This window comes from Anolis sagrei, chromosome 2 (genome assembly GCF_037176765.1).
Source record: "Anolis sagrei isolate rAnoSag1 chromosome 2, rAnoSag1.mat, whole genome shotgun sequence".
NCBI classification, from domain to species: Eukaryota; Metazoa; Chordata; class Lepidosauria; order Squamata; family Dactyloidae; genus Anolis; species Anolis sagrei.
This window is the reverse complement of record NC_090022.1, coordinates 164,063,388-164,089,852: the sequence shown is the minus strand read 5'-3', so window position 1 is coordinate 164,089,852 and position 26,465 is coordinate 164,063,388. Positions and strand designations below refer to the sequence as shown.

The 26,465-nt window shown below is 42.3% G+C and overlaps 1 protein-coding gene across 1 annotated transcript; it reads left to right on the top strand.

Moving 5' to 3' along the window:
* The first annotated feature begins 35 nt into the window (after positions 1-35).
* On the top strand, positions 36-25,426 carry CCDC159 (coiled-coil domain containing 159). The gene is made up of 9 exons (XM_060759776.2): positions 36-138; positions 4,290-4,326; positions 8,044-8,120; positions 8,227-8,308; positions 13,125-13,296; positions 14,923-14,990; positions 19,167-19,243; positions 23,449-23,531; positions 25,339-25,426. The coding sequence occupies exons 1-9, from the start codon at positions 103-105 to the stop codon at positions 25,424-25,426; spliced, it is 720 nt and encodes a 239-aa protein (XP_060615759.2). The 5' UTR covers positions 36-102.
* Positions 25,427-26,465: the final 1,039 nt, after the last annotated feature.

Genomic DNA, 26,465 nt, shown 5'->3' with positions numbered 1-26,465 from the left:
CGGGCGCGTCATTAAAGGAGGCGTGGCGGCATGAGGCCACGCCTCCTTTGTTGCACAGTGGGGAATGTGTCCTCATAGATATCTATCTGCAGCGCCCCGGGGATGGACGCGCTGGAGGGCAGGTTGTTGGCCATAAAGGTAGGGCGTTGGGGAAAGTCAACCAAGAGAGAAGAACCCGACTTTGAGACGCCTTTCACTGCCATGGCTTTAGACAAGGGTTGAATGAAAAGTAATGCCTCTACCTTCATAACTCCTCAACAGATGGCAGTACTGGTATGAGGCGTGTACTGGCTTGTTCAGTAGACTCTCCTCTGCAGTTCCATTTTGGCGAGAATGGTTGTTAGCATTGAATGGTTGTGTTGTTGAAGTGCAGACTGGTCGGTCAATGTGACTTAAGCAATGTGCGGTCATTGAAATCAGAATGTCCCCCATTCTGTATCTTTGCATTTCGTTTTTTCTGCCTAAGTGGAGTACCTTGCATTTGTCCCTGTTGAACTTCATTTTGTTAGTTTTGGCCCATCATCTCTCTAATCCGTCAAGATCGTTTTGAATTCTGCTCCTATCCAAAACTATATTGACAGATTAGAGAGATGATTGGTCAAGATCGTTTTGAATTCTTCTCCTGTCCAAAACTATATTGACAGATTGGAGAGATGATTGGCCAAAAGTAACAAAATGAAGTTCAACAGTGACAAATGCAAGATACTCCACTTAGGCAGAAAAAACAAAATGCATAGATACAGAATATGGGACATTCTGAATTCAATGACTTAAGTCACATTGACCGACCGTCTTCACAGGGTTCCATACTTTGCACTTCAACAACACAACCGTTCAATGCTAAGGCTTCCTGCCAAAATGGAACTGTAGAGGAGAGTCTACTGAACAAGCCAGTACATGCCTCATACCAGTACTGCCATCTGTTGAGGAGTTATGAAGGCAGAGGCATTACTTTTCATTCAACCCTTGTATAAAGCCATGGCAGTGAAAGGCGTCTCAAAGTTTTGGCCCATCTCTCTAATCTGTCAAGATCGTTTTGAATCCTGCTCCTGTCCAAAACTATATTGATGAAGGCCAAAATCCCTTTGGCTTTTTTTGCTGCCGCATCACATTCTTGGCTCATGTTTAACTTGTTGTCCACGAGGACTCAAAGATGTGGGAATTGTGGTATAGATAGATGCAACTTCTAGTATCCCATAGCATTGAACCTTGGCTGCTAAAGTGGTATCAAACTGTATCAATTCCACAATATGGATGCGTAGTACAAGAGCCAGTGTGGAGTTGTGGTTTGAAGGCTGGACCACAACTGTGGAGACTTGAGTGCAACCATGGAAGCCCATTGGGTGTCATTTGGTAAGTTACACTCTCTCAGCCTCTGTGGAAGGCCATGGCAAACCTGTACTAAACAAAGCTTACCAAGAAAACCCCACAGGAAGGTCTCCATAAATATGGAATGATTTGAAGGCACATGACAAAAAGCTTACTACAATTACGGCACTTTGAAACAGCACAGCCATCTTAAACTTAGGCCCTGGTTTATGCCCCATTGTTTCCTTGCCCACTTATTTGAGCCCCCAAACCATCTGTGGGTTCCTTCCCCTTGGAAAAATACTCCTCCCTTTTTTGCTACAAACTTGTGTGTCCTGCAGTTATGAAGGAGACAGGTAGCAAACTGTTGCCTTACATCACCATCTAGTGGCCCATTAATGACTGCTTGAAACCAAGCAGCCTCATAATCCCTGTTGCAAGAAGAGAAAACTGCGATCTGCTCAGGTAGGTAGGTGCATACACACACACACAGACAGACACACACACACACATATATACTGTATATACTTGAGTATAAGCCGACCCGAATATAAGCCAAGGCACCTAATTTTACCACAAAAAACTGGGAAAACGGATTGACTTGAGTATAAGCCGAGCGTGGGAAATGCAGCCGCTATGGGTCAATTTCAAAATAAAAAATAGATATCAATAGAATTACATTAATTGAGGCATCAGTAGGTTCAATGTTTTTGAATATTTACATAAAACTTTAAGATAAGACTGTCCAACTCCGATTAAACCATTATTCTAACCTTCTTTAATGTATATGTGCTTACGTATCCTTCCGATAATAATAAAGAGAGGAAAATAATAAATATAATAATAATAATAGAGTAAAATGATAAATGTAATAATAATAATAATAATAATAATAATAATAAATAGAATAAAATAATAAATGTAATAATAATAATAGAGTAAAATGATAAATATAATAATAATAAATAGAGTAAAATAATAATAATAATAATAATAATAATAATAATAGAGTAAAATAATAAATAACCTTGACTCAAGTATAAGCCGAGAGTGACCCTTTCAACCTAAAAAGGAGGCTGAAAAACTAGGCTTATACTCGAGTATATACAGTATGTAGATATATATATATATATATATATATATATGTTTGTTCTGTATATATATGAGAGATATATATGTTTGTTCTGGCTGGGCCTGTATTTGGTTGACTTTAGAAATAAGATGTGTAACCTTTGCCCAGCGGGAAGCCAGGGGCCCAAGGAGAAGTTCTCAGAGGTTTCCACTAACAAAGAATCTTCAGATGGCTTGAGAAGTACAACAAAGTCTTTTATTAATGAAATCAAACAGGTACTTCAAGGCTTTATTGATAAACCATTGGCTCCCTCAATCTTGTCCACAGGGGACAGGCACTATCTTCAATAACCTTTTCTTTAAAGGAGAATTCCCCTTTTTAACTTCTCCCAGGCTGACTGAAATCCAACCCTCACTGATGTGGGCTCCGCTACTGGGCCAAACTGCTTCTCAGACGCCAAGTGGACCTACCAGCAAGGCAGTGGATATTCTCCAGCTGGAGTTCTTTAGTATTTAAGGCTGTTTTCCTGGAAATTCTTAAAGCTGTAGGAATGCTTCCCTGGAGTTCTTAAAGGTTGAAGCTTTTGTACAGGGGAAGTTACACACATCCTCTACATAAGCTAACCTGGCTGAGACTAACTAACAAAAATGGCCCACTTCCCTTCCCAATTGCCCTGAGCAAGGGGCAGGATGAAAACTTAACGATGACGGACAGGTAGCCTGCCCTATGACTGCAGCCAAAAGAAGCCACCTATCTGCAGAGTCCCTGAAACTTAGGACTGCAAACAAACATTCAATGCAAAGCAAATAAAATTGGAGCTCCTGGTACAGCTGTTCCAGAACAATGTTGTTGAGCAGTGTCTGAAACTGGAGGATCAACAGGTGTTGGAGATGTGCTCAGCAAATGTCCTTCCATTGGCACCTTGTGATCCAAGTGAGGGCATCCTTACATGACAGCGGTGGGGTGAATTTGCTAGGTTCTCTAGGTGATTCTGTGGTACACTTTCTCAGAAGTTGGAAAAGTTGAAATGTCCTAGAGAAGTAATTTCTCTAGGGATTTGTTATGTTCCTCAATATAATTCTATGGTATACTGAAACCAGAAGTAAGCAAATTTATGGCATTTGGTAGTATCACAGCTACAAGAAACTAGCCTGGCTGGGAACGTGGTCTCCATGGATAGGTGGGGGTCTTATTCATTGTTCTATAGGTCACATTCAATCAGCAATGGGGACCAGGTTGCGATGGAGAAGGAAAATTCATTGGAAGCCCCCTTACAGCATCTAGAATCATTATGAGCTATGAAGAAAGACATTTCTACTCTTTACTGGCTTCTTTCATGTACCCCATCATTATAGCACTATGATTCCACTTTATCCACCATTGCTATATCCTATGGGAGCCTGGAATTTGGACTTTAGGGAAGCACTAGAGCCCTATAGCAGAGAAATCTAAATACCAGCCAGAACTATAAAGTCCAGAATTCTGTACAGTGAAGGCAAAATGGTATTGTAACTGCTACAATTGCATGGTGTGACAGCCCCAGGGAAATCTTGCAGCTCACATAAAGTGCCAGACTGTTTTATACTGCCCTCCCTCAAAAAATGTCCACTTTTACCATGTTCAATTGAGTTATTATAGCTGGAGGTCCCGAGGAAAGGGCTCACTGAAGCACTGACAGCATAGGGTTGTTGTAGGGTTTTTCGGGCTATATGGCCATGTTCTAGAGGCATTTCTCCTGACGTTTCGCCTGCATCTATGGCAAGCATCCTCAGAGGTAGTGAGGTCTGTTGGAACTAGGAAAAAGGGTTTATATATCTGTGGGTTATATATCCTACAACAACCCAGTGATTCCAGTCATGGAAGCCTTCGACAATACACTGACAGCATAGTTTCCCTCTTCCTTTCACAGCAGGACTTATTGGAGAAAGCTGATGTGAAGCCACCTGGTAAGTGTGATGTCCTCTTTGTTGTGATGTTGTATATTAGGGGTGCTTGAATAATTTCAAAAATTATCTGCTATTAGGTGAAATTACATGGATGTTTTTTGGAATTTTTTTTTTGCATTTCAGGATGTTTGTGAAAAAAATGTTTTGCGTAAAAAAACTTTTTCAGCAGAAATCGTTTTTTGTCCAGAAAGGAGGGCACCTTTCATTGTCATCTCTCAACTTTTTAAGAAAATATTTTTTCTCAAGAAATTGCCAATGTGTAAAAATAACACTATGTAGCAAAATTTGAAAATGTTTCTGTTCCTGGTTTGAAAGTCTTATTTCATGTTTCATTGTGCAGTACTTACTTTGAAAGTAGTTGTTATACTCAAAAAACTTTTATTTTGTAGCTGCCACAGACTACTTTGAATTAGTTGAGACTCTTATCAGATATTAATTGAAAAACTATAGTAAAATGTACTGCACAAAACAAAGTTCATGCAGTTTGATAAACTTTTCCCATGTTTTTATGATGGAACCAATTAGGAAATGACATTTATAACCCAGGAACAAAAATAATGTTACATGGTGTTCTGTCGCGCGCTGGACCTGTAAATAGTTGTCTTTAAAACAGGACGTGCAACCTTTGCCAACGGGAAGCCAGGGGGCCTAAAGAGAAGTTCTCAGAGGTTTCCACCACAAACAGTCTTTAGATGGTTCGAGAAGTACAACAAAGTCTTTTATTAATGAACAATCAAACAGAAACGTCTCTTGTCTTCAGTAAAGTTAAGCAAATGATTCCAAGCTTTTAGGTAACTGGTGAATTCCTAAGACCCGTCGCAAACTAGGTTCCTGCAGGAGCAAACCTTGCTAGCACGTCCCTGACGTCATGAGACTCCGCCTCTCGCCCCGCCCCTTTCTCCGCCTCTTTCTACGTGCGAGAGTGGTTTTTCCTTTGCTAGGGCAGCATTGCCAGCGTACTCTCTCAGTTGGCAGAATTCAACTGAGAGAAAATGCGGGCAATGCTGCCCTAGCAAAGGAAAAACCACGCTGGCAAAGAGAAAGGGGTGGAGAAAGGGGCAGGGAGAGAGGCGCAGGCTCATGACGTCCGGGACGTGCTAGCAAGGTTTGCTCCCGCAGGAACCTAGTTTGCGGCGGCTCTAAACTTGCCCACGAAGGGCAGGCAACTATCTTCAGTAACTTCTTCTTTAAAGGAAAATCCCCTTTTTAACTTCTCCCAGGTTGACTGTAAACTTAAACCTAACTGATGTGGGCACCACTACCGGGTTGAACTGCGTCTCAAAGCACCGAGTGGACCTACCAGCAAGGCCTGTAGTCTCTTCAGCTGAAGTTCTTTGATCTTTAGGGCTGTTCTCCCCCGGAAAGTCTTCAAAGCTTTGGGGATGCTTTCCTGGAAATTCTTTCCCTGGAAATTCTTTCCCTTCTGTTTCTGTTGGAATTTCTGTAACCCTGGAAATCCTTTCCCTGGAAATCCTTAGGAGACTCTTAAAGCTGTTCTCCCCTGGGAATTCTTAAAGGTTGAAGCTTTTGTACAGGGGAAGCTTTACACACGTCCTGTACATAGCTTACCTAGCTGAGACTGACTAAAAATGGCTCCCTTCCCTTCCCAATTGCCCCGAGTAAGGGGCGGGACCAAAGCTTAATGATGATGGACAGGTGGCTTGCCCTATAACTGCAACCAAAAGAAGCCACCTATCTGCAGAGTCCCTGAAGCCTAGGACTGCAAACAAACATTTAATGTAAAGCAAACAAAATTGGAGCTCCTGGTACAGCTGTACCAGAACACATAGTGAAATTGGAATGGGGAGGGCCAGCTTGACCATTTTCTCAACAAGGGGTCTGTGCTATTTAGAGCCCTCCCACAAAGCCCTATATCTCAGAATATCAAGGCGGAAAATTCCACATTATCTGAGTATGTACTCAGATAACCCAGTTCAAATCAGTTCTTGTGGGATTTTCTGCCTTGGTATTCTGGGATATAGGGCTGTGTGGAAGGGCCCTAAGAATTAGAAAACTGAGAATGAGGGAAGGGATTTTTCACATGGTGGAGGAGGCTGTGAGATCCAGCATGAAATAAAAAATTAACAGTCGGGTGTGAAGTGCTCAGGGGAGAAACTAGGACACACTGGAAACAAAATGAGAGGTGGCAGCATTTCATTGCTTTTGTAAACAGCATCTGATATCCTGAGAGAACTGGGGTTTCAGCATAACTACTGGAAAGATTTGTTTCAAGATCTTTGTTGCTTTATATTTTGCAAGTTGAAGATTTACGATTATTGGATTTTTGTATGTTTTTTGGCTATATGGCCATGTTCTAGAAGCATTCTCTCCTGACGTTTCTCCTGCATCTATGGCAAGCATCCTCAGAGGTTGTGAGGTCAGGGCGGATCACAACACATATATAGCAAACATTCAATATCATTTATACACTGGCACGACAAACAATTGTATCTAGATAGAGGTATATTTAGGCTTCCCCCATCTTCAGCATCTTGGAGGTTTGTGCTTGGTTCTGGCCACGGGGGTGCTGTCGCTTCATCTCTCTGTGGAAGATCTTTGTTTGTAAACTTCCTCCTTGATCTAACCGCTGGCATTTTTCTGGCATTTCCTTATGGGTGCCTTAAATACCTCCCCGTTTTTAAGCAATACCTATTTATCTACTCACATTTTACTTTCAAACTATTAGGTAGGCAGAAGCTGGGTAAAAGGCCAGGAGCTTGCCCTGACCCAGGCTTCGAACTCTCAACCTTTCCATTGGCAAGATTTACTGCAGCTGTTGTTCACCTGCCATGCTAAAGCCTGGTGGTCTTCTCCTTGGAAGGCTGGTGGCATTCAGCTCATGTTAACCATGAATACCCCCTTGGCCAGGTGCTGAAACCATTTGTGACGGCACGAGTGGCGCCACCTATGTGTAGAACTGTTCGTTGCAATATTTAAACTGTTGTATCATGCTTAATCCTTCCTTTTTACCCTGCTTATGTATAGTTGGATTGATTGGTTATTTATAGCTGTCAATCAGTGTTGTTTGCACCAGTTAAATTGCTTCCTCAAGTTCAATTGTTTGACTCCACCTCTTCCTGGAGGAGGGGAGTGTTTTCCTTTTTCATTCTGCCATCAGAGTTTCTATCAGATGGACGTGAGTAAGAGACTTGGCTCTAAAAGACCCTGATTAAATTACCTCTCAGCACCAATTCTAAGGTTTTTTTTACCCTTGGGACTCATGCTTTATGTCCAGATCATCCTGGACAACATTGAGGAGACCCAAGCGCCTTCAAACCGGTTCTTTTGGCACCAGAGGAAGGTCTTGTCCCTTCAACATAGGCCATTGGACTGGGGTTGTGTTTATTCCGATATTCACAGCCATTGAGGAAAGAGGAAACAGGAAAAGCTTCTCAGCTGCAAACCCCTTGGACTTCAGAGATTGTAAAGTATATTTCCTTTATCCCTGTTGAAACATCAAGCTTATGCCTGAGAAAGATAACTCATTGTGAACAATAAATACCATTTCGAGTTATCTGTTGTGTTTTGGTCTTTGGGAGTTCCAGTTTCCTATAGGAGGGCAAGAAGCAATCCCCTGGGGAAAGATGCCACGTCCATGCCTCTTTCACTAAGAGTTATAGCCCCCAGGCGCAACGGCACACCATTTCCTCCATAGCACCCCAGTAGAGCTAATGATCTGGTGTTGATCGGACACATCTGCTGTATTTCCTTTTGTAGTGGTGCTCACAGACTCTCAGATGATACTGAAAAATGAACTGGATCTCATCAAAGCTCAGCTCCATGCACAGACTAAGGTGAGTATGATGCAAAAGCTAGGTTGGGATGGATACACCAGTATTTCCAGACCATACTCACTGTATGCATTAACACCCCCTCTCCTCTGCTGTGTCTTTCTGTCAGGCTTTCCAGGCACTCAGCCATTCCATTACTTTGTTGGAACAGGAGAGCAACCATCAGCAGATAAGGATCAAGCAACTGGAAGGTGAGGAGCTTGTTAGTAAGAAACATCTTTAGCTGGCATTTGGTTTGAAAATGAATGTAGCTGGTGTCAGAGCCTGAAAATGTTAGTTTCAGAAACTGCATAACAATATCCATGCCTTATCGAAGGCTTTCATGGCCGGAATCACTGGGTTGTTGTAGGTTTTTCTGGGCTATATGGCCATGTTCTAGAGGCATTTTCTCCTGACGTTTCGCCTGCATCTATGGCAAGCATCCTCAGAGGTAGTGAGGTCTGTTGGAAGTAGGAAAATGGGTTTATATATCTGTAGAATGACCAGGGTGGGACAAAGGACTTTTGTCTGCTGCAGACTTCTGACTTCTCTGGCTGACTTCTCTGGTTGAAGTAGTCTGCAGTGCCTTTCATGTTCATGTTCCATAGCAGAGCACCTGATGAACAAACCTGGACACAGCATATTATTTGAGAACACAAAAATGCTGGGCCACTCTCACAACCACCATGTCTGACTACACGGAGAACCCATTGAAACCTACAAGCATGTGGACAATTTCAACAGAAAGGAAGAAACCATGAAAATGAACAAAATCTGGCTACCAGTATTAAAAAACTCAAAAATTACAACAGCAAAACAACAGAGAGTAAACAATCAGGCACATCAACTCTCAACAAAAGATTCCCCCCAGGCACTTCCAAGCCATCAAATGCTAATCAAGGTGGTCAGTTGAAACATTCACACCTACCTCCAGCAGACAAAAGTCCTTTGTCCCACCCTGGTCATTCCACAGGTATATAAACCCTTTTTCCTAGTTCCAACAGACCTCACTACCTCTGAGGATGCTTGCCATAGATACAGGCGAAACGTCAGGAGAAATGCCTCTAGAACATGGCCATATAGCCCGGAAAAACCTACAACAACCCAATATCCATGCCAGCTGACAGATTCTGGGAGCTATTATTCAAAAGTGTGGTTATCCAAATTCTGGCAGCTGTTGCTCCTTGTGGGCTCTGTTGAGGTATAGGTGGTGGCATTCTCACCCATCTCTTTTAGGGCTGCAAGGCTGATGGCACAATATTCATCTTCTGAGATTCTGTCCTCTCATTTTTAAAAAAGTAGGAGTAGAAATATTGAATAATCTATAACACAATGTAAGAAAATTTGGAAAAAAAATCTGTTGTTGGTTTGAAAATGTTATTTCCTGAATAATTGTGTGACACTTACTTTGAAAGTAGTTGTTATATTCCAGAAACTTCATTTTTTCGGGCTGCCACAAACTGTGTTGAATTTGTTGAGATTCTATAAGATATCTATAGCAAAATGTGTTTCAGGATGTCTCACAAAAATAAAGTTGTTTGCAGTTCAGTGAACCTTTTCTATGAATTTATGATAGAAGCAATTAGGAAATAACATTTATAACCTAGGGACAAAAATCGTGTTACATCGTGTAATTGTAAAACGACAAGTTGAAAATCATATTGTGTCAGGTTTTAGCTGTTTTTTCTGGATATGTTTGTGGGTAGGTTTGAATGCTTTTGATATTGCCTTTAATGTAATTTTATATTGATAACATTTGTTTGTTAATACAATACATTTTTTTAAAAAAATCATCTAAGCCAGTGTTTCTCAACCTGGGGGTCGGGACCCCTGCGGGGGTCGTGAGGGGGTGTCAGGGGGGTTGCCAAAGACCATCAGAAAACACAAAACACAACAAACACAGTCATGGGGATTCTGTGTGGGAAGTTTGGCCCAATTTCATCATTGGTGGGGTTCAGAATGCTCTTTGACTGTGGGTGAACTATAAATCCCAGCAACTAAAAATCCCAAATGTCAAGGTCTATTTTCCCCAAACTCCACCAGTGTTCACTTTTGGGCATATTGAGTATTTGTGCCAAGTTTGGTCCATATTCATTGTTTGAGTCCACAGTGCTCTCTGGATGTAGATGAACTACAACTCCAAAACTCAAGGTCAATGCCCACCAAACCCTTCTAGTATTTTCTGTTAGTCATGGGGGTTCTGTGTCCCAGGTTTGGTTTAATTCTATCATTGGTGGAGTTCAGAATGCTCTTTGATGGTAGGTGAATTATAAATCCCAGCAACTACAATTTCCAAATGTCAAGGTCTATTTTCCCCAAATTCCACCAATATTCAAATTTGGGCATATTTGGTATTTGTGCCAAATGTGGTCCAGTGAATGAAAATAAATCCTGCTTATCAGATATTTACATTACAGTTCATAACAGGAGCAAAATGACAGTTCTGAAGTAGCAACGAAAATAATTTTACGGTTGGGGGTCACCATAACATGAGGAACTGTATTAAGGGGTTGCAGCACTGGGAAGGTTGAGAACTACTGATCTAAGCAATATGGGTAGTAGAGATGCCTATAGTCCTTCATAGTTGCAAAGAAAAGAACTTGGATCCATCCAGTAGTCTAGTTACTAAAATTTCTTCAAGGCAAGTAAATAGCATAGTCCAGAATAAAAGAAGGTATGGAGACGCACCATAAAACAGGAAGTAAAATCCAAAATAGCGATGCTGGTGTCTTTTACTTCTTTCACATTGAAAATTTTGCCAGTTGTCAGATGTCTCTCCAGTTCCCTTAGTAAGTTAGTTCACTTTATTATGGCCAGTGACCAGTTCGAAAGAATGTAACTTACGGACATGATAGATGGGTCAAGACTGGAATGACCAACTCCTTTCCATTGTTCATGCTGGGAGTGTGTGTGCGTATTTTGACCTATATGCTAGAGCAGTTGTCTAAAATAATATTTCGATGTTCTTCAAACAGGGGATTCTTTCCCAGGTTTAGATGGTACTCTGGATAAGATGAATTTGAGTTACAACTAGCATTTCCTTAATCAATAGGTCGAGCTTTGCTTTGGCTGGAAATGCCAGCAAAACAGTCAATTTAGAATAAGTATCTCTTTGGGAAGTTGAGCAGCAGCAAGAACAATCTTGGTCTTTCCCACTGTATAAAATTGGCCTCATATTGCATACATGGGCTGGGAAAATGACCACAGAGCATAGCTTTTGAGCATTCTGGTAGTTGTAGTCCAAAAGGGAATATTTCCAAGCTTCTGCTGCATGTGACAGGATTCTTAGACCACGTGGCGTCCATTGCTTCATCTGCTGTAAAGAAAGTCAAAGTGACAACCCAGTTGAATGCTGAGCCCTGGGGACAGCAGTGAGCCAACAAATCAGATGCTTTCCAGATGTGTTCACAAACAATTCATATTAATTAGAGAAATTAACCCCGCTCCTTCAGAGTGCGTCAGTTCAGGGTTTTGTTTTTAAACCCTGGTGTCTGGCACTAAGAACAAATTCATTTTATTTTGTATATATTTTTCTGCCTTTTCTTGGAAAAGTGGGGAGAGGGACCAGAAGCTTTGGAAAGTCCTCCAATTCTCTGTTCTATTGTGACAAAAACATTTTAAGTTTATCTTCACAATCTTTTAAAAATATGTAAGTACTAGCTGTACCCGCCACTCGTTGCTGTGGCCAACCTCCCCTCCCTCTTTCTCTCCTTCCTTCCGTCTTTCCTTCCTTTCCTCTTTTTCTTTCTCTATCTCTCATCTTTCTTCCATCTCTACCTGTTTCTTTCCTCCCTTTCTTTGCTCTTTGGTTACATCCTTCCTTCCTTCCTTCTTTCCTTCCTTCCCTCCTTCCCTCCCTCCCTATCTTTTGTTCCTTCTCTCCTTCCTTCCCTCTCTTTTTCCTTTCACTTTTTTATTTCCTTTTCTCCTTCCTTGCTTCTCTATCTTTCTTTCTTTCTTTCTTTTCCTCCCTGCTTCTCTCATTCCTTCCTTCCCTTTTTCCCTCCTTCTCTTGTTACTTCTTGACTGTCCCTTCCATTTAATATTGTATTTATATCTTAGAAAGAAGGAAAGGAAGAAGGAAGGAAGGAAAAGAAAGAAGGAGGGACAGGAAGGGAGGGAGGGAGGGAGGGAGGGAGGAGGAAGGAAGGAGGGAAAGAAAGGAGGGAATGAAGAAAGGAGGGAGGGAAGGAAATGAAGGGGGAGGAAAGGGAAAGAAGGAGGGGAGGGAGGGAGGAAAAGAAGGAAAGGAAGAAGGAAGGAGGGACAGGAAAGAAGGAAAAAGGAAGGGAGGGAGGGAAAGAAGGGAAGGAAGGAAAAAAAATTAGGGTCAGGAAGGGAGGGAGGAAGGAGAAGGAAGGAAGGAAGGAGGGAAAGAAAGGAGGGGGATGAAGAAAGGAGGGAGGGAAGGAAATGAAGAAAGGGAAAGAAGGAGGAAAGGGAGGGAGGGAGGAAGGAAGGAAAAGAAGGAGAGGAAGAAGGAAGGAGGGACAGGAAGGAAGGGAAGGAGGGAAAGAAGGAAAGGAAAGAGAAGGAAGGAAGAAAAGGAAAGAAAGGAAAGGGAGGAAAGAAGGGAAGGGAGGGAGAGAAGGAAGGTCCTTCATTCAAGCACCGTGGACCTTCCTCACCTCCTCCCCCTCCCCCTCCTCCTCCCCCCCTCTGTAGACATGCAGTTTCCCCTTTGTGGATATGCAGTTAAGAAGTCCTTTCTGGTTTTTGCTTTCATTGTTTTTTTGAGTGGAGAACATACATTGGGTTGTTAGGGACATAGTGTCCAAATTTGGTGTAAATTGGCCCAGTGGTTTCTGAATTCTGTGAATAGCACAAACGAACATTACATTTTTATTTATATAGATGAGAAGATTCACAATATTAAATTCTGTCCCAGATACTACTAAATCCCACACTTGAACAGTGTCATAGGGATATACAGTATAGGTATTTTCGTGTCAGATTTCCTTGGCTGTTCTATGCTGTGTCCTCACTGGTAATCTTTCTGAGTCAACCCACCTGTCTGTTTCTGTCCAGAGGAAGTGCAGTTTGCTTCCCACTCAACTCATGGGGAGACTCTTGACAACCTAGTGCAGAGAAGAATCCAGGAGCTTTGGAGAGCCATGGCCAAAGAGGTGGAAGGACTCCAGGGCTCCATGATCCAGAAGGAAAGCTCAGTGGAGAGCCTGTCTCAGGAAGTCCTTGAAAGGTGGGAGCATAGGCAGCGGGGCTGGGAGACAAGGGAAAAAGGAGCTTTCAATCGGGACACACAGAAACTGCATATGGTATGCAGAACGATGCTCCACTGACCCATTTTCACATCCCCCAGACCTACAATTTTTTCCTGGGAAAAGGGGGTTTCTTCCACCGTTTTTTTCTGGATTTTGTTCCCCAGAGCTTCAGATCTCTATTCTTGCAGCAGGGGGAAGAAATTAGCAAAAGATATTCAATAGACCCTATACCAGTGGTTCTCAACCTGGGGTCCCCAGATGTTTTTGGCCTACAACTCCCAGAAATCCCAGCCAGTTTACCAGCTGTTAGGATTTCTGGGAGTTGAAGGCCAAAAACATCTGGGGACCCCAGGTTGAGAACCACTGCCCTATACGGTTCTGGCCCAGCGTACCTGTCCGAATGTATCTCCTTCTACTTCCCACCTTGGAGTTTAAGATCTTCTGGGAAGGCCCTGCTCTCGGCCTTCTCGGTGGTCCCCCCCCCCCCCCCCAGCACCTGTGGAATTCACTCCCCGGTGAAATTAGTTATCAACGCCCCTCCTTTCCTTTAGAAAGAAGTTAAAAACGTGGATGTGGGACCAGGCCTTTGGGTAATCTTAGTGACAGTGACAATGATGACAATAGCTATGGAAATGGACTATGGACCTGCTTGATGGAGTCTCTAACTAAAGAATTTGGCTCAGATAAGACTACCAGGCTGTTATTGAAACAAAAACAGATTTTAATGATTTAATGTTTTAAATGTATGTAATTATTGGATTTTATTGTGTACGAGGGGTATTTTTAAGTAAGGTCCGTTTGAACATGAATACACAACGAAAGTTTATTTCAAAAAAGTAAATTTATTTTCAGAAAGTACATACTTCACTCTATTTTTTGACATAGTTGCCAAGTTTGTTCAAACACTTATCATACCTCTGAATCAATTTTAAAATACCCTCTTCATAAAAACTTGCCACCTGCTCCTATACCCAAGAGTTCACTGTAATCAAAGAAGGGCGACCGGAGCGGTCCTCATCATGGACGTTGTCACGGCCATCTTTGAATTGTCGTACCCACTTACGCACTTTGTTTTCACTCATAACAGTATCACCGTACACTTCACAAATCTGTCGATGAATTTCTGCAGCACGCAGGTTCCTTGCTGACAAAAACCGTATCACTGAGCAAACCTCACATGCGGAGGGTGAGTTGATAGTCTTAAACATTTTTAAAGCGCAGAACAGAACCGTTCAGGTTAGCTACAGAGCGGAAACTGAGCTCAGTTGTTCCCGAGGTATGCCGGTACACGACACACGCGCTCGTTGCGGTATGCGCGTGAACTACTAGTGTCTACAACAAAACGGACCGTACTTAAAAAATACCCCTCGTATTTTATTATGTGTACATTCGAGGCATCAAATTGTTGCCGGCTGGAAGCCGCCCTGAGTCCCCCCCCCCCCCCTCGGGGGTTGAGATATCTGAAATAAATAAATAGACCAAGGGGCAGAAGGAGAGTGATAACACACTGAAGAGTATAGTTGCCATGCCTAGTAGCTGGCATAGCTTTGTGAGGGCTTCCAGTGCTGTGTTTTGACATCCCTCTTCACTTCCATCCTTGGCAGCAAGACATTCCTTTGGGAGGAGCTGGAAGCAGTGCAGAGTGAACTGCGACGCATCCATCAGAAACTGAGTATGTTGCTACTATGATTGTTTCCTTAGATGAAACGTGTGTCTCACCTGGTCCCTACCTTTTCCTGCAATATTTTTCCTCTTCCACTTCCCTACCTTCTCTCACTTGTTTCGCATGGCTGTGTGACTCTCCAAAACGGTTGGATCATTCTCTGTAGTAGAGCAGGGGACAAATGCTAACTCCTTTAGACCGTCTGCATTGTTCTTCTTGTTTGATCCGTTGGTTATACCAACAGGGAAGTAGAAAGAAGAGGCACTGATTCACCATCTGATTAACTTTTGTTGTAACAAAAGAGTTATTAATATTAATAATATCCCGCTTTTGTGCCGACATGAGACCCAAGCTAGCTTATAACAATGGGACCTTCTAACCTATAGAATTAATGACATTCTACAACAGTTAATTTCAGTCAAGCTTGTTGACCGAAAGGTTGCAGGTTCGAATCCAGGGAGCGGCATGAGCTTCCGCTGTCAGCTTCTGCCAACCTTGCAGTTCGAAAACATGCAAATGTGAGTAGATCAATAGGTACCACTCAGGCGGGAAGGTAACCACACTCCATGCAGTCATGCTGGTCACATGATCTTGGAGGTGTCTACGGACAACGCCAGCTCTTCGGCTTAGAAATGGAGATGAGCACCAGCCCCCAGAGTTGGACACAATTGGACTTAATATCAGACGGAAACCTTGTTGGGGCTCAATGCTGTAAAATCATGGGAGTTGTAGGAGCCGCAGTGGCGCAATGGGTTAAGCTCTTGTGCCAGCTGAACTGCTAACCTGAAGGTCGATGGTTCTAATCCACGAGACAGAATGAGCTCCCATCTGTCAGTTCCAGCTTCCCATGCAGGGATATGAGAGAAACCTCCCACAGGATGGTAACACATCCAGGTGTCCTCTGGGCACCGTCTCTGTAGATGGCCAATTCTCTTACACCAGAAGCAACTTGCAGTTTCTCAAGTTGCTTCTGACATGAAAAAAAAGGGAGTTGTAGTTTGCTGGTAGAGAAGGCTAAATACCTTGTAAAACTACAACTCTTATGATTCCTTAGCATTGAGCTATGGCAGTTAAAGTGATGTCAAAACTGCATTAATTATATACAGTATAGAATTCTATTACCGTATATACTTGAGTATAAGTTGACCCAACTATAAGCCGTCGCAGCTAATTTTATGACAAAAAACCGGGAAAACATATTGACTCAGGTATAAGTCGAGGGTGGGAAATGCAGCCACTACTGGTAAATTTCAAAATAAAAATAGATACCAATAAAATTACATTAATTGAGGCATCAGGAGGTGAAATGTTATTGAATTTTTACATAAAACTAATTTGAGATAAGATTGCCTAACTCTGATTAAATCATTATTCTAACCTTTTTCAATGTAAATATACTTACGTATCCTTCCAACAATAATAGAGTAAAATAATAAATGTAATAATAATAATAATAATAAAGTAAAATAATGGAAATGCAATAATAACAGTAATAATAGAGTAAATGCAATACTAATAAAGTAAAATAATAAATGTAATAATAATCATAAATAGTGTAAAATGATAATAATAATAATAATAATAATAGGGTAACATACTGTAAATGTAATAATAATAGAGTAAAATAATACATGAAATAAAAATAATACTAATGACAGAGTAAAATAATAAATAACCTTGACTCGAGTATAAGCCGAGGGGAGCTTTTTCAGCCTAAAAAAGGAGCTGAAAAACTAGGCTTATACTCATGTATATACAGTACTTCTATACTGCATTTATTCTATATATAGAATTCTATATTAATTCTATAATTCTATAGATGAACCCAATGTTAAAACAAGATCGATATAAAAATCCTAGGAATAATGTTAAGACACCTGAATAGCTTAATGAAGTTGTAGTTCACCATTTTTTATACAATTCAGCCAGGAAAGGTCTCTTTTTGTATTGCAGCTTTCAGAATCCTCCAGCCAGCATGGCTGCTTTTACAAACTCCGTAATTACCACGACCTAATCTGAACCTTATTAGCTGAATTTAGCAGGAGCCCCAGATGGCACAATGGGTTAAACTCCTGTGCCGGCAGGACTGAAGACCGACAGGTCACAGGTTCAAATCCGGGGAGAGTGCGGATGAGCTCCCTCTATCAGCTCCAGCTCCCCGTGCGGGGACATGAGAGAAGCCTCTCACAAGGATGGTAAATCATCAGAATATCTGGGCGTCCCCTGGGCAATGTCCTTGCAGATGGCCAATTCTCTCACACCAGAAGTGACTTGCCGTTTCTCAAGTCGTTCCTGACACAACAAAAAAAAAAAAAAAGAAAGAAAGAAAGAAAGAAAAAAAGCTGAATTTAGTGATGCAGTATTTTCTTTCTTTCAGTTCCATTTTAGATCAGATACCAACCTTTAAAGTTACACACTCAGGCCTCATGTGCAAAGGATATATTATTTTGTAAATATTCTCTTAAAGATCTTAACATAATATAAATTCCTAGCCCTTGACCACAGCTTTACCCATTATTCATCTGTATATTATATATCCAAAATTCTTAGTCTGATTTAATCAGTTTTTCATTTGTGTTTTTTTTATCTCTCTCTCTCATATGCACACATGTGCGCACAGAAATAGGTTCCCTCCACGATTTCTCATCTGACAAATGGCAAACCTTATGGCCTCGAGGTCTTCTCCACCATTCACAGAAATATTCTCTAAGCTGTAGGTCTCTCTTGCAGAGAGGCATTGATTTTTAGGGCCTCCTTGTACAGGAGTGCTAGGTGCCTCCTGTATTGCATGCTAGAGATGAAAAAAGGATGGGGCTGGTGCACTTAGAATAGTTTGTTATGTAAGCTTTACCTGGTTATGTAAGTTTCACCTGCCGACATTTACTTTTACACACAACTGTTAAAGGAACAGGAGATGTGTCCTCAGCAGGAGGTTGAGAAACCAAGCTGTTTTCAACAGTTTTCACATATTGTCGAAGGCTTTCATGGCTGGAATCACTGGGTTGTTGTAGGTTTTTTCGGCCTACGTGGCCATGTTCTAGAGGCATTCTCTCCTGACGTTTTGCCTGCATCTATGGCAGGCATCCTCAGAGGTTGTGAGGTCTGTTGAAATTAGGAAAATTGGGTTTATATATCTGTGGAATGACCAGGGTGGAAGAAAGAACTCTTGTCTGTTGGAGCTAGGTGGGAATGTTTCAACTGACCACCTTGATTAGCATGATGGCCTGGCAGTGCCTGGGGAAATCTTTTGTTGAGAGGTGATGTGGCAGCAAAAAAAGCCAATGGGATTTTGGCCTGCATCAATAGGAGCATAGTGTCTAGGTCCAGGGAAGTAATGCTACCCCTCTATTCTGCTTTGGTTAGACCACACCTGGAATATTGTGTCCAATTCTGGGCACCACAATTGAAGAGAGATATTGACAAGCTGGAATGTGTCCAGAGGAGGGTGACTAAAATGATCAAGGGTCTGGAGAACAAGCCCTATGAGGAGTGGCTTAAGGAGTTGGGCATGTTTAGCCTGAAGAAGAGAAGGCTGAGAGGAGATATGATAGCCATGTATAAATATGTGAGAGGAAGCCACAGGGAGGAGGGAGCAAGCTTGTTTTCTGCTTCCTTGGAGACTAGGACGCGGAACAATGGCTTCAAACTACAAGAGAGGAGATTCCATCTGAACATGAGGAAGAACTTCCTGACTGTGAGAGCCGTTCAGCAGTGGAACTCTCTGCCCCGGAGTGTGGTGGAGGCTCCTTCTTTGGAAGCTTTTAAACAGAGGCTGGATGGCCATCTGTCAGGGGTGATTTGAATGCAATATTCCTGCTTCTTGGCAGGGGGTTGGACTGGGTGGCCCATGAGGTCTCTTCCAACTCTTTGATTTTATGATTCTGTGATTCTATGATTAGGTTTTGTTGAGAGGTGGTCATTCCACAGATATATAAACCAAATTTTCCTAGTTCCAACAGACCTCACAACCTCTGAGGATGCTTGCCATAGATGCAGGCGAAACATCAGGAGAGAATGCCTCTAGAACATGGCCATATAGCTCGAAAAAACCTACAACAACCCAGTTTTCACATAGTCTGTGATGGTTTTACAATAGAACAATTTCCATATGTACAAACTTTTATACAAACTATGCAACTTCCCCTAGTTCCTATATAATGGAGTGTGCTTCGATTCTTACCCTAGAAGACCAGGAAGTTGACATAACAAGGAACCTGGTCAGCATCAAGAAAATGCAGGAGAATCAAATAAAATGCACCAAGGTGAGTGCCTTTGCTTAATTCTGACTTAAGTGGGCATCCCAGTGTCAAAAGATGGACATCTGTAGGACTTTTCCAAACAACTCCATTGTTCATTGTCCAGGGTCTAATCCAGTGTAACTTTCATTTCTCCAAGAATTTTGCCTTAGAATCATAGAATTAAAGAGTTGGAAGAGACCTCATGGGCCATCCAGTCCAACCCCCTGCCAAGAGGCAGGAATATTGCATTCAAATCACCCCTGACAGATGGCCATCCAGCCTCTGTTTAAAAGCTTCCAAAGAAGAAGCCTCCACCACACTCCGGGGCAGAGAGTTCCACTGCTCTCACAGTCAGGAAGTTCTTCCTCATGTTCAGATGGAATCTCCTTTCTTGTAGTTTGAAGCCATTGCTCCTTGTCCTAATCTCCAAGGAAGCAGAAAACAAGCTTGCTCCCTCCTCCCTGTGGCTTCCTCTCACATATTTATACATAACTATCATATCTCCTCTCATCCTTCTCTTCTTCAGACTAAACATTAAGCCGCTCCTCTTTAAGCCGCTCCTCATAGGGCTTGTTCTCCAGACCCTTGATCATTTTAGTCACCCTCCTCTGGACACATTCCAGCTTGTCAATATCTCTCTTCAATTGTGGTGCCCAGAATTGGACACAATATTCCAGTTGTGGTCTAACCAAGGCAGAATAGAGGGGGAGCATGACTTCCCTAGATCTAGACACTATGCTCCTATTGATGCAGGCCAAAATCCCGTTAGCTTTTTTTGCCGCCACATCACATTGTTGGCTCATGTTTAACTTGTTGTCCATGAGGACGCCAAGATCTTTTTCACACGTACTGCTCTCGAGCCAGGCATTGTCCCCCATTCTGTATCTTTGCATTTTGTTTTTTCTGCCTAAGTGGAGTATCTTGCATTTGTCACTGTTGACCTTCATTTTGTTAGTTTTGGCCCATCCCTCTAATCTGTCAAGATTGTTTTGAATCCTGCTCCTGTCCTCTGGAGTATTGGCTATCCCTCCCAATTTGGTGTCGTCTGCAAACTTGATGATCATGCCTTCTAACCCTTCATCTAAGTCATTAATAAAGATGTTGAGCAGGACCGGGCCCAGGACAAAACCCTGCGGCACTCCGCTCGTCACTTCTTTCCAGGATGCCTTGCCTTTGTCTAAACTGGGTAGGGTGTAGGTCAAATGTATATGGAAGATTCATAGTCCTTCTGCTACCCCATTGGATGTTTTAAGGCTCAAAAAGTGGGATAGGATTGGGATGAGGCAGTGATGGTCTTTTTTTAAAGGAATGTTCCTATCTTGCCATTTGGCCCATGAAAAAATGCCCTACCTCAATAGCTGATGGCTTTCTTGCACCATGGTGTGATATATTAGTAGATTTCCAAAGTGCTGAACCCTGTTCTCAGAATAGTGTCACTACCATGGATAGCTCTCATAAAACATTCTTGTAAAATCTGAAATAGGAGAATTAATACCAATATGTGTATGGAACCACAGAAATTGGAAAAGACTAGCAGTTTCTAGGGTTGGCACAAGTGATTTTTTAATGTGATAAAGGAGGTACATATACTATAATACAGTGGAGCCTCTATTTAAGAGCATCCCAACTTAAGAGCATCTTGACTTAAAAGCTGCCACTCGGCCCAGATTTTGCTTTGACATATGAGCAGCATTTTGAATTAAGAGCTGGTGCAAGAGGGAGAGGTAGCGTGAGGATCCATGGCTTTAGGGTTTCAAGGGAGCAGCCTCCCTGCCTTGTGCTGTTGTCTGCTTTGGGATATTACTGTCTGCTTTGCTCTTTTCCACTTGGAGGAACTTTGGATTAGTTGATTTTGTGTGTTGTTTTTTATTCCTTGTATGTTTGTCTTCATGGAAAGAGAGGGGAGAGCGCAAGAGAGAGAGAGAGGCTGGAATGAGTACAATATGAAGAAAATGATACAGGGTGAGGCAGCATAGCTTCCTTTTTTCAAAACTTAATAAAAACCATTGTATGAATCAGAATTTTTTTATAATGTAGGTGCATACCTAAAGTTTTGTTTTACGTAGTTTTGAAGATCAAATTAGGTAGGTGACGTCCCCTATTCTCCATACACTGAGTAAACCAATTTCTGGCTTTGTCATGACTCTTGCCAGCATCGCAGGCGTTATGTTGGCAATTTCTTCCTGGATGTTGGTCTTCAAAACTTGTAGGTTCCTTGAATAGTTCACATAAACATGGGATTTCAAAAAACCCCATAGAAAAAAACTCACAAGGGGCCAAATCTGGAGAGCGGGCCGGCCACTCCAAATCCACTCGAAAGGTAGGCCTCAATGGCAAAAGCACGCTCCTCACTGTCCCAACGCATGATGGTGACTGAACTGTGTCAGGACAAAACTTTATACTCCCGCCTCTCGAACGAGACCAATAGCGCTCCGCTACGTCTTCAACCGACTGAATGGTGCACATTTTAAAAAAGGAAGTTATGCTGCCGCACCCTGTACTTCTGCCTCTTCACTTTGGGCTTCCCTGGCACAACTTTGTGCTTCTACCATGTTAAAGTTGATCTTTCTTGTGTTATTGTTCCATGTGAATGTGCATTTATACATTATTTGTTATTTATAAAATACACTTTCGTATTTTAAAACACATAACAAAAAATAGGGTAGTGGTTCAGGGGTTGGAATGCATTAATTTCATTTCAATGGGAAAATTTGCTTTGAGATAAGATCATTTAGAGTTAAGAGCTCAGTCATGGACCAGATAAACTCTTAAGTCAAGGCATCACTGTATAGATCATGCTGCTTCTTGGTAGTGGTTGTGTCAAATCTTTACAGCTTTAAGACATATTTGTCTATGCTTGCGGGCCTGGGGAGTGAAAGATTGGCAAATGGAGCACGCATGTGTCGCATGGCTCTCCCCCAGGCACAACAGGCAGACAGGGTGGCCATCCGTGTCTGGATATTCCCCCCCCCCCCGCATTGGGAGCACTTATGGTCATGTTCTAGAAGCATTTTCTCCTATTATGGGTACTATTATGGGTACCCATAAACGGCCACTATGATGGGTAAAGTAGGGAGGGCAAATACAGGCCTGAGAATAATCAAAACGGTCCGTGGTCAGCCGCGGGAGCAAACAAAGTTCAAATCAGTTGTCAAGAGTAATCAAAGTCCAGTCCAAGGTCAAAAGATCGTATGAAGAAAGAACAAGCTAGTCACTGGTAGAGAGAGAAGTTCCCTAACTGCTGCTACTGCGGCGGAAAGAAGGAACTGGCTGGCAGCTCCGCCTACTGGCTATTTATACTATCAGGGGAGAATGGGTGGTGTTACCGCCGAAAAGTATCTTTTAAAATTCCAGAAGGTTCCGAAACTGTCTGCGCAGGCGCAGAAAACCCATATGTGTGGATTTCACAGGCACCACTAGAGAAAACCTGGTTACAGGTAAGCAACCAAAGTTTCTTGGTAGTGGTTGTGTGAAATCAATTCTGGGTTAATAATAATAATGATAATAATGATAATAATAATAATAATAATAATAATAATAATAATAATAATAACAACTTTATTTTTATACCCCTACTCCATCTCCCTGAAGGGATTCGGTGCAGCTTACATGGGACAAGCCCGGACAAACATAGATTAAAACCACGATGCAGTAAAACAAACATAACATAGCACAACATCACAAAACAATCATAAACAATAATAAATACTGAACCTGGAGGGTGGGAGTTTGTGCTGTATAGTTTCAGGACAGGGACTGGTGGAAAAGTGCAAGAGCCAATAATAATTAGAGCTAGAAGGGCAATGTCATTTATCATTTAGAGTGCCAGGTCTATAGGGCAAGGGACAGTGATAAAGTGCAAAGCTGATAGTAAATTACAGTTGGGGGGCCAATTATCTGGTGAACTGTTTAATCATAGACACAGCAGAACATCCTAACTTTAAAATAACTCTTCTGTTTTGTGCTGGATGCAATACCCAAATAGATTTTGGACCATAAGAGGTCCCTTTAAGATCTAGACTTCAACCTGGATTTGGTGCCCCACTGACATAGAAACTACAAACTGCCAGCAGTCTCTGATGTTCTGATGAAGAACAGATATGAGGCCACCCAGTCCAGGAATCTGTGTTTGTCCAGAGACGCTTAGAGACATTCATCAACACGGTGCTTTCTACTGGAAATCAATCAACAACTGATCACTTTTGATCGTGGTCTTCTTTTTTTTCTAGATACTGAGCCAGCTGAGGGGCGCAAACCCAGAATATTCCTCACAGGAAAATAAGTTAGTGTCTGAAGAGCTGAATGACATCTGGTAAGAGGCCCCCTGAGAGTTCTTGCTGGTGTAAGAAAAAAGTTTAGTTAAGTCATGTTTTTTGGAACATGACTGCCAAAATCACCTACCTAACATCCCTAGGTTCTCTAAAAGAAGCCAAATTCTCTGAGGATGCTTGCCATAGATTCAGGTGAAACATCAGGAGAGAATGCTTCTAGAACATGGCCATATGTTCTAGACCACACCTGGAATATTGTGTCCAATTCTGGGCACCACAATTGAAGAGAGATATTGTGTCAGGTTTTACAATGTATTGTAATGTAATATAGCTGAGTCATGCATTGCTAATGGGCTTCTATTGGAAATGCTGAGTCATGCATTAACTGTATATAGGGAATCATTTGAGGAATGTGTTCTGGCCTAGTCCAGGTGATTGTGAATGATGCAATCCTGGGTTTGAGTTAAGTCAATGAGTTGGGAATCAATCGGTAATTGCTATGTGTAAATGAATTGTATATAAGGAAGTCATGTACAGTGTATATTTCTCCTTGTGCTGTGATGTTGTTTGTCGAAGGCTATATGTAATTAAAGAACCTGTCTGCTAAGCCAAGATATAACTGTATGCTGTGGTAAGTTTGTAATATCATCTAGACTGGGGGAAAGACAATGGTAAAACTGACAATGGCCGGGCATGTGCTCAAGTGTATGTAAAAGGTTCCAGAGTGACTGCAGGCTGTGGGAGCAGTTGACTGAAAATACTGTGCAGGAAAAAAGAAGCTACTGGAAAGCACTGAAGTTGTGCAACTGATCTACTGCTGAATTGTGAAGTTAATCTCAACATATTGACAAGTTGGAATGTGTCCAGAGGAGTGCGACTAAAATGATCAAGGGTCTGGAGAACAAGCCCTATGAAGAGCGGCTTAAAGAGCTGGGCATGTTTAGCCTGAAGAAGAGAAGGTTGAGAGGAAATATGACAGCCATGTATAAATATGTGAGAGGAAGTCATAGGGAGGAGGGAGCAATCTTGTTTTCTGCTTCCCTGGAGATTAGGACACGGAACGATGGCTTCAAACTACAAGAAATGAGAGTCCATCTGAACATGAGGAAGAACTTCCTGACTGTGAGAGCTGTTCAGCAGTGGAACTCTCTGCCCTGGAGTGTGGTGGAGGCTCCTTCTTTGGAAGCTTTTAAACAGAGGCTGGATGGCCATCTGTCGGGGGTGATTTGAATGCAATATTCCTGCTTCTTGGCAGGGGTTTGGACTGGATGGCCCATGAGGTCTCTTCCAACTCTTTGATTCTATGATTCTATGGTGGAGGATCCTTCTTTGGAAGCTTTTAAACAGAGGCTGGATGGCCATCTGTCAGGGGTGCTTTAAATGCAATTTTCCTGCTTCTTGGTAGGGGGTTGGACTGGATAGCCCATGAGGTCTCTTCTATATAGCCCAAAAAACCTACAATAACCCAGGTATTCCAGCCACGAAAGCCTTCAATGATGCATTAAATTCTCCAAGCTCTAATTCTGGAGCTGGAGATATCTAGACATAAAAGAAAGGGGACCTTTACAGACACTTGGTTGGGCCCAGAAGGCAACCTGCGTGATTCATTCTCAGATTGAAAAAATAAATATCTTGGATCCCTGTGGATGCAACTATTCAGTGAGAAGCTTTGCTAAGCCTGAGGGGTCAACAGCCAAGTGGTGGTCTGAGGGCTGCGTAGGTTGCTTTCTGGACAACCAGCAGGGATGGAAGACTCCAAAGTGGGTGGAAGGTCTTTCTGTTTTTAATCTCAGCAGCAGGGGAGATGGAAAGGAAGTCATAGGAACTCTTTGTCTCTTTCTAACACAGGTCAGCTGTCAACACCCTCCGTAACACCATCTCTGACAACATCTGGACTGACAAGAGGGGGCCTTCAAGAATCAAAGGCAAGGGGTGACCAGCAGTTCTCTGATGAGGATAAATGCTTCCTAGGGACCCTGCCAGAGCTGTGTAAATACAACTCCTATAATGTCCTTATGGTGATGGGCATGGCTGTTTTACAGTGTATGTAATCCACCCACCCAGAACCCAAGTAGAAACGGCCACCCAAACGACCTTTTTATTGGCCGCCCTAAGATTGTGGAATGACCTGCTGGAAGAGCTCTGACATCAGGCCTACCAGTCAATTTTAAACCATGAATTTTAAATTAACATTCTATTACTACTGTATTTTAATATATGTATTTTATAGTAATACTAGCCATCCTCTGCCACACGTTGCTGTGGCCCAGTCTGTGTATATGTGTTTTGTGTGTGTATATGTGTGTATTTTGGGAGCCCCTGGTGGCACAGTGGGTTAAAGTACTGAGCTGCTGAACTTGTTGATCGAAAGGTCGCAGGTTCGATTCTGGGGAGCAGCATGAGCTTCCGCTGTTAGCCCTAGCTTCTGCCAACCTAGCAGTTCGAAAACATGCAAATGTGAGTAGATCAATAGGTACCGCTCCAGCGGGAAGGTAACGGCGCTCCATGCAGTCATGCTGGCCACATGACCTTGGAGGTGTCTACGGACAACGCTGGCTCTTCGGCTTAGAAATGGAGATGAGCACCACACCCCAGAGTCAGACATGACTGGACTTAATGTCAGGGGACTACCTTTACCTTTACTATGTGTGTATTTATATTTGTGTATATGTGTATTTATGTGGTTATGTGCATGCGTTGTAATGTTTTGTTTTGTTTTTGGCTTTTTAAATCTCTTCCACTATACTTTTCAGTGTTTTTATGAGTGACTGTGGCCAAACCTTCCCTCCGTCTTTCTCTCCTTCCTTCCCTCTTTTCCTTTTCCTTCTTCTTTCCCCTTTTCTATCTTCCTTCTCTACCTGTTTCTTTCCTCCCTTCCTTTGCTCTTTGGTTCCATCCTTCCTTCCTTCCTTTCTTCCTTCTCTCTTTTGTTCCTTCTCTCCTTCCTTCTCTCTCCTTTTCCTTTCTTCTTTCAC